The sequence below is a fragment of the Quercus suber genome, unplaced genomic scaffold (genome assembly GCF_002906115.3).
Source record: "Quercus suber isolate HL8 unplaced genomic scaffold, Cork oak 2.0 scaffold_989, whole genome shotgun sequence".
Taxonomy (NCBI): Eukaryota; Viridiplantae; Streptophyta; class Magnoliopsida; order Fagales; family Fagaceae; genus Quercus; species Quercus suber.
Genome location: NW_027070404.1, coordinates 57,646 through 70,286, shown reverse-complemented (window position 1 = coordinate 70,286; position 12,641 = coordinate 57,646). Strand labels below are relative to the sequence as shown.

General features: G+C 36.1%; 1 protein-coding gene across 7 annotated transcripts; it reads right to left on the bottom strand.

Moving 5' to 3' along the window:
* Positions 1-564: 564 nt before the first annotated feature.
* LOC111991665 (putative disease resistance protein At3g14460) lies at positions 565-11,683 on the bottom strand. Of its 7 annotated transcripts, none has more exons than XM_065768704.1 (8): positions 8,197-11,683; positions 4,140-6,573; positions 3,274-3,526; positions 2,774-3,155; positions 2,039-2,149; positions 1,416-1,958; positions 1,046-1,170; positions 565-913 (listed from the first exon to the last, which is right to left on the bottom strand). In XM_065768704.1, exon 1 carries the CDS (start codon positions 11,681-11,683, stop codon positions 8,219-8,221), a length of 3,465 nt encoding a protein of 1,154 aa, XP_065624776.1. In that variant the 3' UTR covers positions 565-913; positions 1,046-1,170; positions 1,416-1,958; positions 2,039-2,149; positions 2,774-3,155; positions 3,274-3,526; positions 4,140-6,573; positions 8,197-8,218. The 7 variants fall into 7 exon arrangements, with proteins under 7 accessions (XP_065624776.1, XP_065624777.1, XP_065624774.1 ...); XM_065768705.1 differs by having other exon boundaries at positions 2,044-2,149; XM_065768702.1 differs by lacking the exon at positions 2,039-2,149.
* Between the last annotated feature and the right edge of the window lie 958 nt (positions 11,684-12,641).

Genomic DNA, 12,641 nt, shown 5'->3' with positions numbered 1-12,641 from the left:
GTGGGTGCTTGTAGCTGATTGGAGAATCCAAGAAAGAAGGAGTCCGTAGATTCGGAGCTTGCACGTGGTCATGTCAGTAAATTCTACTGGTGGGTAGCATTAGGAAGTCAAGCAAGGAGCTTGTAAGTCCTTTTGTATGAACTTTGATTCTTTCGCATAGTGGATTCAGGTTTACCTTGAGGATAGCTAGGTCAAATCCTCCCCAGGTTTTTACCGTGTGGTTTCCTGATTCATCATATCTTGTGTTATTTATATTCCACTGCTTTATATTCTTGATATGATTGTGTGATTTTGATAACCTAGATTTACATAATTTGACTAAGTTAATCACTTGGCTAATTAACTAGGTTAATTTGGTTGGTTTAAGGTGTCTAAAACCGTTCATTAGCGAGTACTACCAAAAAATTAAGATGATGCCTATTATTTTTTAATCTTTTTGGAAAAAAAATTTTAAAAGGGAAAAGATCCAAAGGATTTGAAACTTGGAAATGCATAAATGAAGAGTTAGTCTAGTGGAAACTGGGATGGAGTACCTGGTGAGATTTCGAATGTTGCCACCACCAATACTCTTTCGATGATATGATAAGTTTCACCTGAATTTCCCAACCTCCGCTTGTCAAGCATATGGCAAGGTTTAGAAAATATAGTTTGAATTCAAGAATTATGTGCAAAAGGAACAAAATTATTATCTCAAAACATTTGCTTGACATTTCACAAAGAAATAATGAAGTTGAAGAAATTTCAAGATCCTGGTTCATATTTGATTTTTTTTTTTTTTTTTCTAAAGGAAATGATTTCCTTTTAATCAAATTTCAATGCTGACAATGCTGACCACCATTGTTTATTTTCGCCATTGCTCTTGGAAGTCCTGTCTTGATCAAAACTAAACAATAAATGCTCTCAGCGCCAACCTCTAGGCACCAGTAACAATAGAAGGTTAGAAGACTTTGAGAATAAATCTTGAAAACAAAGAAACAAAAAAATAAAAAATAAACAGAAGTAAACCATTTGTACAAATCTCGAAGAAAGAGGCTTGAGTGCTTACCAAAAGTGTTGGTTGCAGAGGAAGTTTGAGTTGGTTGCCTGATGTCACCCTGGATTTTGAAAGCAAAGTAATAGTTTTCATATCACAAGCTTGAATCTCACAGGGCTATTTATAGCATATTCTTGCTGGAAGCACCAAAGAAATACAAGTCAGATGGAAAACTAGGTAGAATTGTGCAGCAGCCTTGAAAATAAATTAAAATATTAAAGAAAGGAAAAAAGTAAAATAGAACAATGCTGGTAGCAAGCTGAGAAAGTGACAAAATTGACACAAAAAAAAAAGATTATTGATTCACGCAAATGCTTAATCTGTCTGCCAAAATCATCATTGCAAAGGACAGTTTTAGAAACATAAGTTTTACGTATAATACCTATAATAAATGAACTTTCTGCATATATGCAACATATCAGTCACTTTTCCTCGAGAAGAATTATCTAATAGAAGCACACATAATAAAGCAGAAGAATTGCTGACCACTTCCTGATTTTGTATGGGCTTGTTCTTGTTTCAGCCTTTCATACCTACTCATGTCAGTTAAATTTGATTATCCAAAATAGTGAAGGAAGGAAGCTAGAAAGTGTTCTGATTCATCAAAATTAACATCAGTTAAACTATCCAATAATAGAAGGTACTAAATCAATTTGAGAACTAAATGGTTTTAGTAGAACCTTTATGTAACTGACTACATTTAATTGATGCCAAGTGAATGAAGAAAATAGCAAATGAGGACTGTTTTTACACTTTTAGCCACATGATCACTTCATCATCAATTAATATGCTGAAGAAAATGAGCGTTCTTGCTCCATTCTTTGCCCTTCTTCTTAATGGAATCATTCCTTCAACAAAGGACAACACCTAAAAAGTGCTTGATCTCAAGGCAGAAATAGCTTATGACACCGTTCTTCAGCCAGCTCTTCATCAAGTAGTAACACTTTTTCAGATATATTTATCAACAAATAAACTTATATTTATATAAAATTGAACGGAATGTACCTAACTTTAAAACAGCAGCTTGGGTTAAATTGGAATTTTAGCTCCTAAAATGACTCAGTCATCTATACGTATGCAAGGGATGTGATCAATCTTGCATCACTTTTTTCCCTTCTTTTTTTGGTATCGTGTCATCAACAAAGGAAATACATGTACAATGACAACAAGTTAATTCAATAAATGAATAATTGGGCACACACAGGTACAAGGAAAAGAACTAGTGGATAAGCTGAATAATGGAGAGCAATGGAAAAGTACCAAAAACAGTATGAAGTTAGGAATATTCAGAAGACATCCAAACAAACTCACATGGAAGAAGATCAAGTTCTCAAGGTGTCATGAACTCACAATCACACTTGATATCCTATAAAATGCCTAAATGATATCTTTTCTTTCAAATCTAGGAGCTGGAATTGGAGCTGAGGCACCATTCTCTACATTATTCTTAATTACAATACAAATACTTAGGGCAGTCCAAACTTGAAGAAAACAGAACATGCTGGCAGGGCATACATAATTGTGGCTCACTAAATGTGAATTTAGCTCCTCAAAAATATTGATCGCAAGAGATGCATTTGGTAGGTTTATAATTGTTGTATTCATCAATGGGATGATTTGAAGCAATTGTCCCTTGTGCATTTGTCAGAGGCTTAAAACTTTGCAGAGTTGACAAAGACTTAAAAAGCATTTATGGTGATAGGTTCAAAGTTTATAACAACACAATTCAGTTGAACAAACCTAACAATCACAGGGCATCTCTCGACTTGATCTGTCATGGAACAAGAATCTCAGCAATCTTTGGGCCAGCTTTCCCCCCTCTGCCTCTGGCACCATTGTCACACAATAGGGCATTTAAAATTCTTGGTAGTAATGGTAGTTCCAACAGGTGAGGACAGCAAGAGTAGTCATATGCTGAACCTTTTGAGCTCTTTCAAGTTAGGAAGAAAAAAAGAACCAAATGCAGCAACCTATCCTCTGGAGGGGATGTCACATCTTCCCATCTACCACCAATTCCAAAGAGAAAGCCTGAGTAAGTCCCTCTCCACACTTGATCAGTGTGATTCAACGGCTGTTAGAAGGTAAAGAAGTAGCACTAGCTATCAATTGCCACATAGTTTACCTGATATTAAACAGCATGCCAAACTGGCCAAGTCAATTCCCAATATTTCTTAAAATACTCTAAATTTATAAAACAAATGTATTATTCATAAGTACATATGCTGGAAAAATTGCATCACCTCAAAAGTATTTGTCTTGCACTTCAAAACTGCATATTAGAAATGCAGTAAAAGTATAATGAGGCAAGAGCAGCTCCAACAAGAATGAGAGTAAATGATTCTTTAATTAAGAAAAGTACGAGATTTCACAATGACTTGAAAACATATCAGAGATATAGAAATTTATATACAATGCAAAAGGACCAGCAGCTGGTAGTGGCATAAATTGGCAACAGATGTGTGAGGCACATGTTATTTACAAGTAAATGTGACCCTGCAAAACAAAAGGCAATGAATGAGCATGATGAAAATCACCTAATTCAAAAAAAGAAAAAAAAGTCAACTGTAGCATAATATTGGGATCTAGAGCCTCTGGTTAAAAAACATCTAATAGCATCTCTTACACAGGTGTACCAAAAATATTTTTACTACTAGAAAGCTTTACTTTGTCCTGGAATATATATAAATGAATTTGAACATTTTTCTGGATGCCGTGTAGTCTTTCTATAAATTCATTTAAAAATAAAAAAAATAAAAATAAAATAAAAAACTAAAACGTCTAATACTAAAGTTGTGGTATCAATATCATGATATAGGGTCTGTAGAGCATAGGATAAGGCATTTAGAACTATAAATGACATACCTTGAAAAAATTATTATAAAACCAATTAATTTTTTTTATTTACAACTATAAATTATCCATTTGTTATTTTATCCTCTAAAACTTTAATCAAATAATTTGAAGGAACATTTTTTTATAATTTTTTTCTCAATTCAATAGATAGATTGATTCGTAGTTTATGGTTCGTTGATTGTTAAAAAATGCTTTTAACTTTTTAAATGAATGCGTTGATCAACAAATACATATGCTGGATATTTAGAATTACCTTAGCTTAAACATTCACAAAAGCCTTTGTCTTGTATTTAAGAAGTTCAGAGTAGAAATGTAGTTAATGTATAATGAGGCAAGAGCATCTCCGGCAAGAATGAGAGTAAAGGATGAGCTTTTACAGTGACTTGAAAACTAATCAGTTGGAGAATTGACATTTAGGAATTCATACACAATGCAGAAGGATCAGCCGCTAGCAGTGGCATGAAATTGATAGTGGGTGTGTAAGACACTTTTTATTTACAAGTGAAAGTAACACTGCAAAAGAAAAGGCAATGAAATGAGCATATATAACAATGTTGAAAATCACCTAGTTCAAATATTTCAACTGTAGCACGATCTAATGTGTTAGGTTCTAAAAACTTAGGATTTGATGTATTTAGAACTCTAATGTGTAATGTTGGCAAACCATGATCAAAACAATATATTTAGTCTTGTTTAGACTTGCTCAAAGTTATGTAATTCATGTAAAGTTGGAATCGAGAGGCTACAGATGTATTAGTGCATTTCGGCCTGGCTCGATCGATCGAAGGTTAGACTCGATCGATCGAAAGTCGGCCAGAATGTTTTTCTGTAGAATTTCCAACTCAGCCCTATCTCATTAAACGTTTAGGGTTTTATGTTTTTTCCTTAGGTATATAAGGCAAAACCCTAGCCACGTTTTGAGAGTTGCTCTGGTTGTATTGTTGCTCATATTTTGCGATTTGTGTGAATCTCTTGTGAGATCCTTGAGGGGCTCTCCTTCACATAAACTTAGGATTTTCAAGGGAGAGATATTATCAACACCTTGATGATCAACTTAGTTGCTGCCATTAGAGCTTAAAGAAACACAAGCAGGAGTGTTTGTACTTAATTGGAGAATCCAAGAAAGAAGGAGTTCGTGGATCCGGAGCTTGCACGCGGTTGTGTCAGTAAGTTCTACTAGTGGGTAACATTAGGAAGTCGAGCACGGGTGCTTGTAAGTCCTTTTGCATGAACTTCGATTATTTCATATAGTGGATTCAAGTTTACCTTAAGGATAGCTAGGTTAAATCCTTCCCAGGTTTTTTACCGGTTTGGTTTTCCTAGGTGATCATATCTTCGTGTTCTTTATATTTCTGCTGCTTTACATCTTGATATGATTATTTGATTGTGTTAACCTAGATTTGCAAAATTTGACTAAGTTAATCATTTGGCTAATAAACTAGGTTAATTCAATTGTTGTGTTTTAAGGGGTCTAAAAACCTAACAAGTGGTATCAGGTCTAGTAGCTCTCTTATTGTAGATTTTTTGATCTCTGAGCTGATCCTTGACACATGTTGTCATGGAACATGGACACTCTCTTGTTGTTTCTCCTCACTTTGATGGGAATAACTATGCTTATTAGAAAGTAAGGATGAAAACATTCCTGAAATCTATTGATGAAAGGGTTTGGAATTCCGTTGAGAACGGATGGAATAAGCCCACTACTCTTGTGAGTGAGTGGCAAACTTCTCAAAAAGAAGCAGCTGGGTTCAATAGCAAAGCTATTGAAAGCTCAAAAAACGTGTTGAAAACACAAAAGCTATTTAGACCCCCAATAAAAATTACGGCTCGATAGATTTTACACAAACTTAATACAAAGTGCAGAATAGTGTAAATGCGAGCGGATGAACAAGTAAACTACTTTAATCCATAAACTAAGCAACACAGCAGTATAATGGAATATAAAAGAGTAGGGAAGAAGGATGCAAACACAGAAAACACCAAGACGTGTTCTCGAAGAGGAAACCGAAGAACTCGGCGAAAAACCTCTCGCCGCCCTCCAAGCGGAAATCGATCTACTAGACAATCAGTTGGGATACATGGGTTAGCAAGAGACCCTTCAAGCCTAATCTACCCGATGTACCTAAGCCCTCCAAGCTCCTACTCCAACAAGGCTTCTCGGAACCGTGTCTTGTCTTAGTTCTCCGGATCCCGCAACAAGCTCCATGTTGCATCTGCCATCCTTGGCTTCTTCCAATGCTTCCCAGCAACTCCAAAGCACTCTCTACACTCTGAATAGGTGTGGGTTGTGTTTGGATACAAATCTCCTCTCAAGGTATGATAATGGGAGAGGATGGAGAAGAGGCTACAATGATTTCTCACTAAGGAGGAGTAGCTCTCTCTCAAAAGATGGGTGTGTGTGTTGTAGAAAACCTATCTAGGGTTTTTCTCTCTGAATAGCCTCACATACATTTGTGGGTAATTAGGGTATATATAGTATGGGTGAAGGGTAAGAAAGTCACTCATTAAAATCCTCCAGGCAGAATGTTTCGCGACTGTCTCGCGGGAAGGCCTTACCCACGTTTTCTTTGTTTCAGTTCTGTTTTAGCTCCTCTTTTTCCTTTCTTTTAGCGCCTCACTTTCTCTAAACGTGTTGCCCTTTTTTTTCAGCCCTCTTTTATTTGAATAAATCTTTATTTCCTTCAAATCTGTAATAAAATTTAAATAACAATAATGAAGTCTAAAATCAACAAAAATAAATAAAATTAGACTAAAGTTTAAATTTGAGAAGTGATAATTTATGCCAAATTATGCAAGTCATCATCATGTTAGAGGGAGATACATTGATTTTGATATATATGATTCTTGTTTCTTGTGTTCATTGCTTATTGATTTATATTTATGAGTTATTCATTGATATATGTCTTTATTATGTGTTGTGTGAAATATACAAGAATGTTTTATTTTTGTTGTATCTAACTTAAGGGGAGAGTTAGTTTACATATCTGTTGATTTACTGTTTTTCTGTCACACATGCGTTATGCGTTTGTTGAGTGTTTCAAGAATATGCAGGTTGATTCAATTGAGCTGCTGTCTACACTTGCAACTGATGGATAGTAGTTAGGATTGAATTTGTGTTATGAGCATTATTTTTGTAAAGGGTTTTTATTTGTAAACTTTGAGCTTTTAATTTGTGTTCTGTCACGGATTGCCAAAGGGGGAGTTTGTTAGGTTCTAAATATTTAGGATTTGATGTATTTAGAACTCTAATGTGTAATGTTGGCAAACCATGATCAAAACAATATGTTTGGTCTTGTTTAGGCTTGCTCAAAATTATGTAATTCATGTAAAGTTGGAATCGAGAGGCTGCAGATGTATTAGTGCATTTCAGCCTGGCTCGATCGATCGAAGGTTAGACTCGATCGATCGAAAGTCGACTAGAATATTTTTCTACAGAATTTTCAACTTAGCCCTATCTCATTAAACGTTTAGGGTTTTATGTTTTTGCCCTAGGTATATAAGGCAAAACCCTAGCCACGTTTTGTGAGTTGCTCTAGTTGTATTGTTTCTCATATTTTGCAGTTTGTGTGAATCTCTTGCGAGATCCTTGAGGAGCTTTCCTTCACATAAACTTAGAGTTTTTAAGGTAGAGATATTATCAACACCTTGATGATCAACTCAGTTGCTGCCATTGGAGCTTAAAGAAACACAAGCAGGAGTACTTGTACTTGATTGGAGAATCCAAGAAATAAAGAATCCGTAGATTCGGAGCTTGCACGTGGTCGTGTCAGTAAGTTCTACTGGTGGGTAGTATTAAAAAGTTGAGTATGGGTGCTTGTAAGTTCTTTTGTATGAACTTCGATTCTTTTATATAGTGGATTCAAGTTTACCTTAAAGATAGCTAGGTTAATCCTTCCCAGACTTTTTACCAGTTTGGTTTTCCTGGATGATCATATCTTTGTGTTCTTTATATTTTCGCTGCTTTATATCTTGATATGATTATTTGATTGTGTTAACCTAGATTTGCATAATTTGATTAAGTTAATCACTTGGCTAATAAACTAGGTTAATCCAATTGTTGTGTTTTAAGGGGTCTAAAAACCTAACATAATGCTTCCTTTATGATATATGGTCTATAGAGCTTATGATTAAGTGTTTATAAACATACTTTCAGGCTTTTAATGAAATATTCACCTATATATTAATTTAAAAAGAAAAGATACTTTAAAGCTTGGCATTAAAAAGCTAGATGAAATAAAATGATTTTGGTGAAAAAGATTTAAACTTTTCACTGTAGCTTGATGGGAATTAACGAAAATGAGAATTAGTACCTGCGTGGAAGTGTTCTTCGACTCATAGCTCAAACGATATTTTAGGGATGTGGGCCATCTTGACCCGGCCCTCCCCTTTCTCATTTCCATACCGTTCTTTCAACAAAGGGCAATTAGAAATATCTAGCTCACAAAGAGAGGTAGGCAAAACTTCTTCTAGTAAGCAGTAAAGATACTTGCAGTTCCAAATCTTCAAGTGTTTAAGAGAGGTGAGGTGTTGAAATCCCTTACCGTTGAGCGATTTTAGATTTGATAAAGTAATGTATAAATCAGTAAGATTAGGAGGAAGCAATGCGTCCTCCGGAAAGGACTCCAGTTTTTTGCACCCATCAAAAATTGTGAAACTTCTTAGAGAGTGAAGATCTTGCAATCCCCATTGCATGCGGTGGGAAAAGAGTGTGTCACATTTGTATATAATAAGACTTTCTAAACCGGAGGGCAAACCTCCCTCGGGAAACGAATTCAGTTTTGGACAATTTAGTAGTTCCAAACACACAAGAGATGGGAGGAGGGTGTGCATCCCTTCAGGTAGTGACTCTAAGTTTTTGCAGTGTTCAATTACAAACTCAGACAAATTTGGAGCGCAAAGTCCTCCGCTGGGAAAGGAAATTAAATCAGGGCACCAAAGGAGTTTCAAGTGTGTGACGGAAGCAAACACTGATAGACAGGGCAAAATTGAACAAACGCCAAGCTCTATGTTCACACTTTTCCCGTGGAGAGCTGGAGAGTACTGCACATGCTTTCTATGTTGAGCAGCCAAACCCCAAAAAAAATCACAAGTGGCAGCAATAGAAAGTGTAATAGACCAACGCAAATACCCACTAATATGAAGTTTGGTCAAAGAGGGAAGTTGAATGGGCAGACCCCCACTTAGCTTGGGACAACCTCTAATATAAAGTTCTCGAAGACAAGTGAAAACTTCCCCTTTAAATAAAACCCACCCTTGCCACTCTAGCATATTTTCAAATGATAAATACTCAAGGGCTCTGAACGGGTTAATCGTATTCCCATAAAACTCAGGGCCCACACTTGATATTTTTCCAAAACATTCAATTTTAAGGCTCTTGAGGTCAGGTAGCTGTCCAAGCGGAGGCAAGGAGAAGCAATTATCACAATTACGAAGCTCTATGGACGCCATTTTAGAGAATGACGAGTCTCCTAACCATTTTGGAAAGCTTGTACCCTCATAATTAGTGATGGTGAGAGAATTCAAGTTTGTGCAAGGACACAACTGCTCGAGCAAAATTCTTTCCTTTTCTGAATCTTCAGCACCATGACCATGTTTCCATTCCAACTTCAACTCAGATAAATCTTGCTTATTCTTTAATATAACCTCCGTAGTATCTTTATTAATGCATTGAACATTTTCCAAGTTCAACAAAGACAAATTTCCAGAAAGATGTCGAAGCTCCCCCAACTCCTTCATACTAAACCCATCATCATGTTTGCCCACAACAAAAACAAGTAATTTTCTGAGATTTTTCATTTTACCGATTCCTGGTGGCATCTCTTCCATTTTGGCTCTACTATTATCTAGGTGGCGCAAGTTGATTAGTTTACTCATGTTGGTAGGCAACTTGGTGATGAATGATGACAATATCAAGGTTTGCAAATAGTACAAGTTACATAAAGAATCGGGCAAATGTTCAATTTTAGAGTTCCTAATATTCAAATAACGAAGGTGCTTCAAATTATCAACAAAATTAGGCAACTCCATTACTCCAAAATTAGACAACGATAAAACCCGCAAGGCCTTAAATTCCTCCGACAAATCACCTACCATCTTCCCTTTTCTTTTCTTTTTTTGATGAACACCTACCTTCTTCCTTATCATGTTGTCAAGTCCTTGCCAACTACATGCTAATTCTACCAAGAAGGTTCGCAAACCCTTTGCAACATAAAGGATCTCAAATTTCTTAGAGTCATCAAACTCACCTTCATAACATGAAAAATGGCGTGTCTTTTCTGTTATTTCATTCAACTCATTGTGCTCCTCCAACCTAAAACAAAATTCTCCAGATATAAATGTTGCTAAGTCATTGACTAGGTCATGCATTATGAAACGTGATTTATTAGTACTTGATTGTTGAAAAAGTGACCTAGATACGAGATCATCAAAGTACCGTTCACCTATTCCTTCCATTCCCTCATTTCCTTTAGATTGCTGCAAAAAGTCTTGTGCCATCCATAACAAGACCAACTCCTCCCTTTCAAATTCATAATCCTTTGGAAATATGGAACAATAAGCAAAGCAACGCTTCAAATGTGATGGGAGGTAGTGGTAGCTCAATCTTAGAGCCGGAATGATGCTATTTTTTTCTTCTGGTAAATTCCATATATCACTCTTCAAAATCATTATCCACTCCTTTGGATCTTGCTCACAGCGCAGCAAACCGCCAAGTGTTTTTGCAGCTAATGGTAATCCTTTACATTTTTGGACAATTTGTTTACCAATATCCTCTAGATATGGAAATTCACTGGCCTTTCCATTTATAAACGCATGTTTTTCAAATAATGACCAACATTCTCCATCTGATAATTGCTTTAGGTGAAAAGCTGCAACAGTGAGTACATTTGATGCGACTTTTTCACTACGTGTGGTAACAATGATCTTAGTCTCCTTTGCCCCACATCTAAAAACTTTGAGTAGCTCAACGGAATCATTATAGCTCTCATTCCAAACATCATCTAAAACAAGGAAAATTTTCTTCTCCATGAATTTCTCTTTCATTTTATTTTGCAGCAAACTTATGTCTTGAATGTCACAAGCAGATGAAGTGACTTGCTCAAGAATAGCTTTTGCTATCTTGAAACTATCAAAATTTTCTGAAACACAAACCCAAGCTCTGAAATCAAAATACTCCTCTACTCTTTTGTCATTATATATATGTCTAGCCAGAGTTGTTTTACCAATCCCACCCATACCCACAATGGGAACAACACATAGGCCTCTTTTGTCATCTGATTCGAACTTCTGAAATATCGCCTCCCTATCATTGTCTCTACCAAACACACCATATTCTTCAGGGAGAAAATTTGTCAATGGTCGTGATGGAAGTCCACCAGCAACCTTTTCCAGGCCGAGGTCATCCTTTTCTTTTGTGAGTGATTCTAATTCGTTTAGAATCGTTTCCAGTTCAGATTTAATCGTTGTGTTAAACGAATTATCAACAGAAGTAGGGATCAAGCCACTTACCTTGCGTTGCAATGCTTCATAGCAAATCTCATCCAGGATGTCATCCGCAACATAAACAGCATGTTTGAGCTCGTCCAGCCATTCTTTTACAGATGGGTTTGTATATTGCTTGTCCTCCGCGTCAACAAGCACCACGTTAGCAGACCTCAGCAACTTCTTCAACTTTTTTAGCGATCCATCAATGTCTTTCCTTCCCTTGAGAAAGTCTAGGAAATCACGAGAAGCCAGCCTGTCAAACGCCACCTGAAGGAATGCAGAGAGAAATGCTCCACCCACCAAAGCCCCGGCCATGCTTTCTTCTTTGCCAAAGATGTGAGTGGTGAAAAACCAAAGGCAAGAGAACGCAAACAGGAGAACCGAGAGAGAGAGAGAGAGAGAAATGTGATCTGTGAAAGTGTTTTTCGTTTTCCAGAAACTCTCAAAATACTCTCTTTTGATTTTAAGGCGTGTAGCAGAAAGATCATACAACACTATGGGTTCGTTTGGATAGCACTTATTGTTGCTGAAAGTTGATAAAAACTGATTATTGCTGAAAACACTGTAGCAAAATAATTTTTAAATGTGTGAATAGTGTTGTAGGACCCACTTTTAATATTAAAAATGACGTGAACAGTGGGTGAACAGTGCGTGAACAGTACATACACAGTAACTTTTGGCCCCTGAAGTCAACCATTGCGGCAGGAAAAAAAAAAAAAAAAAAAAAAACCCAGGCTATATGTGTGAACCAAATGTGAACCATTGAATTAATTTCAATGGAGTGATTGAATAATTGCACGTTATGGTGGGTCCCAGACACAGTCATGATTTCAATGCCCTATTAGTCTGTGTGGTTCCTACCAACTACAAAAAAAGTGAGTGAGACTGTGAGAGACAAGGAAAATTTATCTAGTTAATTGAGTTTATTTTCATGGGTTTATTGTACAAAATTACAGTGATTCATTTTAAAAATACTGTACTTAACAAATAATCTAAAGAAGCAATAATGGAAATAAATACGTCAAGCTTTGATCTTAGAATGATTGGTCCTTGAGTTAGCATTGGAGTAGGGTGTCTTTTTCTGTAATTTCTGATAATAGAAAGGAGCAATAGAAAGATCAAGATCCACAATTTTTTTTTTTTTTTTTTTTTTTGGGGTAGAATAGTTGGTGTGCTTTAGTCAAACCATTATTTCCGTTGGGGTTACAATAGTTGGGGCATCTTTTCTAGAAATGTTTGTAACTCTCTAACTTTATGTGAAAGAAAATTCAAC

Bases quoted from the DNA above. Each gene is read 5' to 3' on its own strand.
- LOC111991665 (XM_065768704.1), bottom strand. From the start codon at position 11,683: ATGGCCGGGGCTTTGGTGGGTGGAGCATTTCTCTCTGCATTCCTTCAG.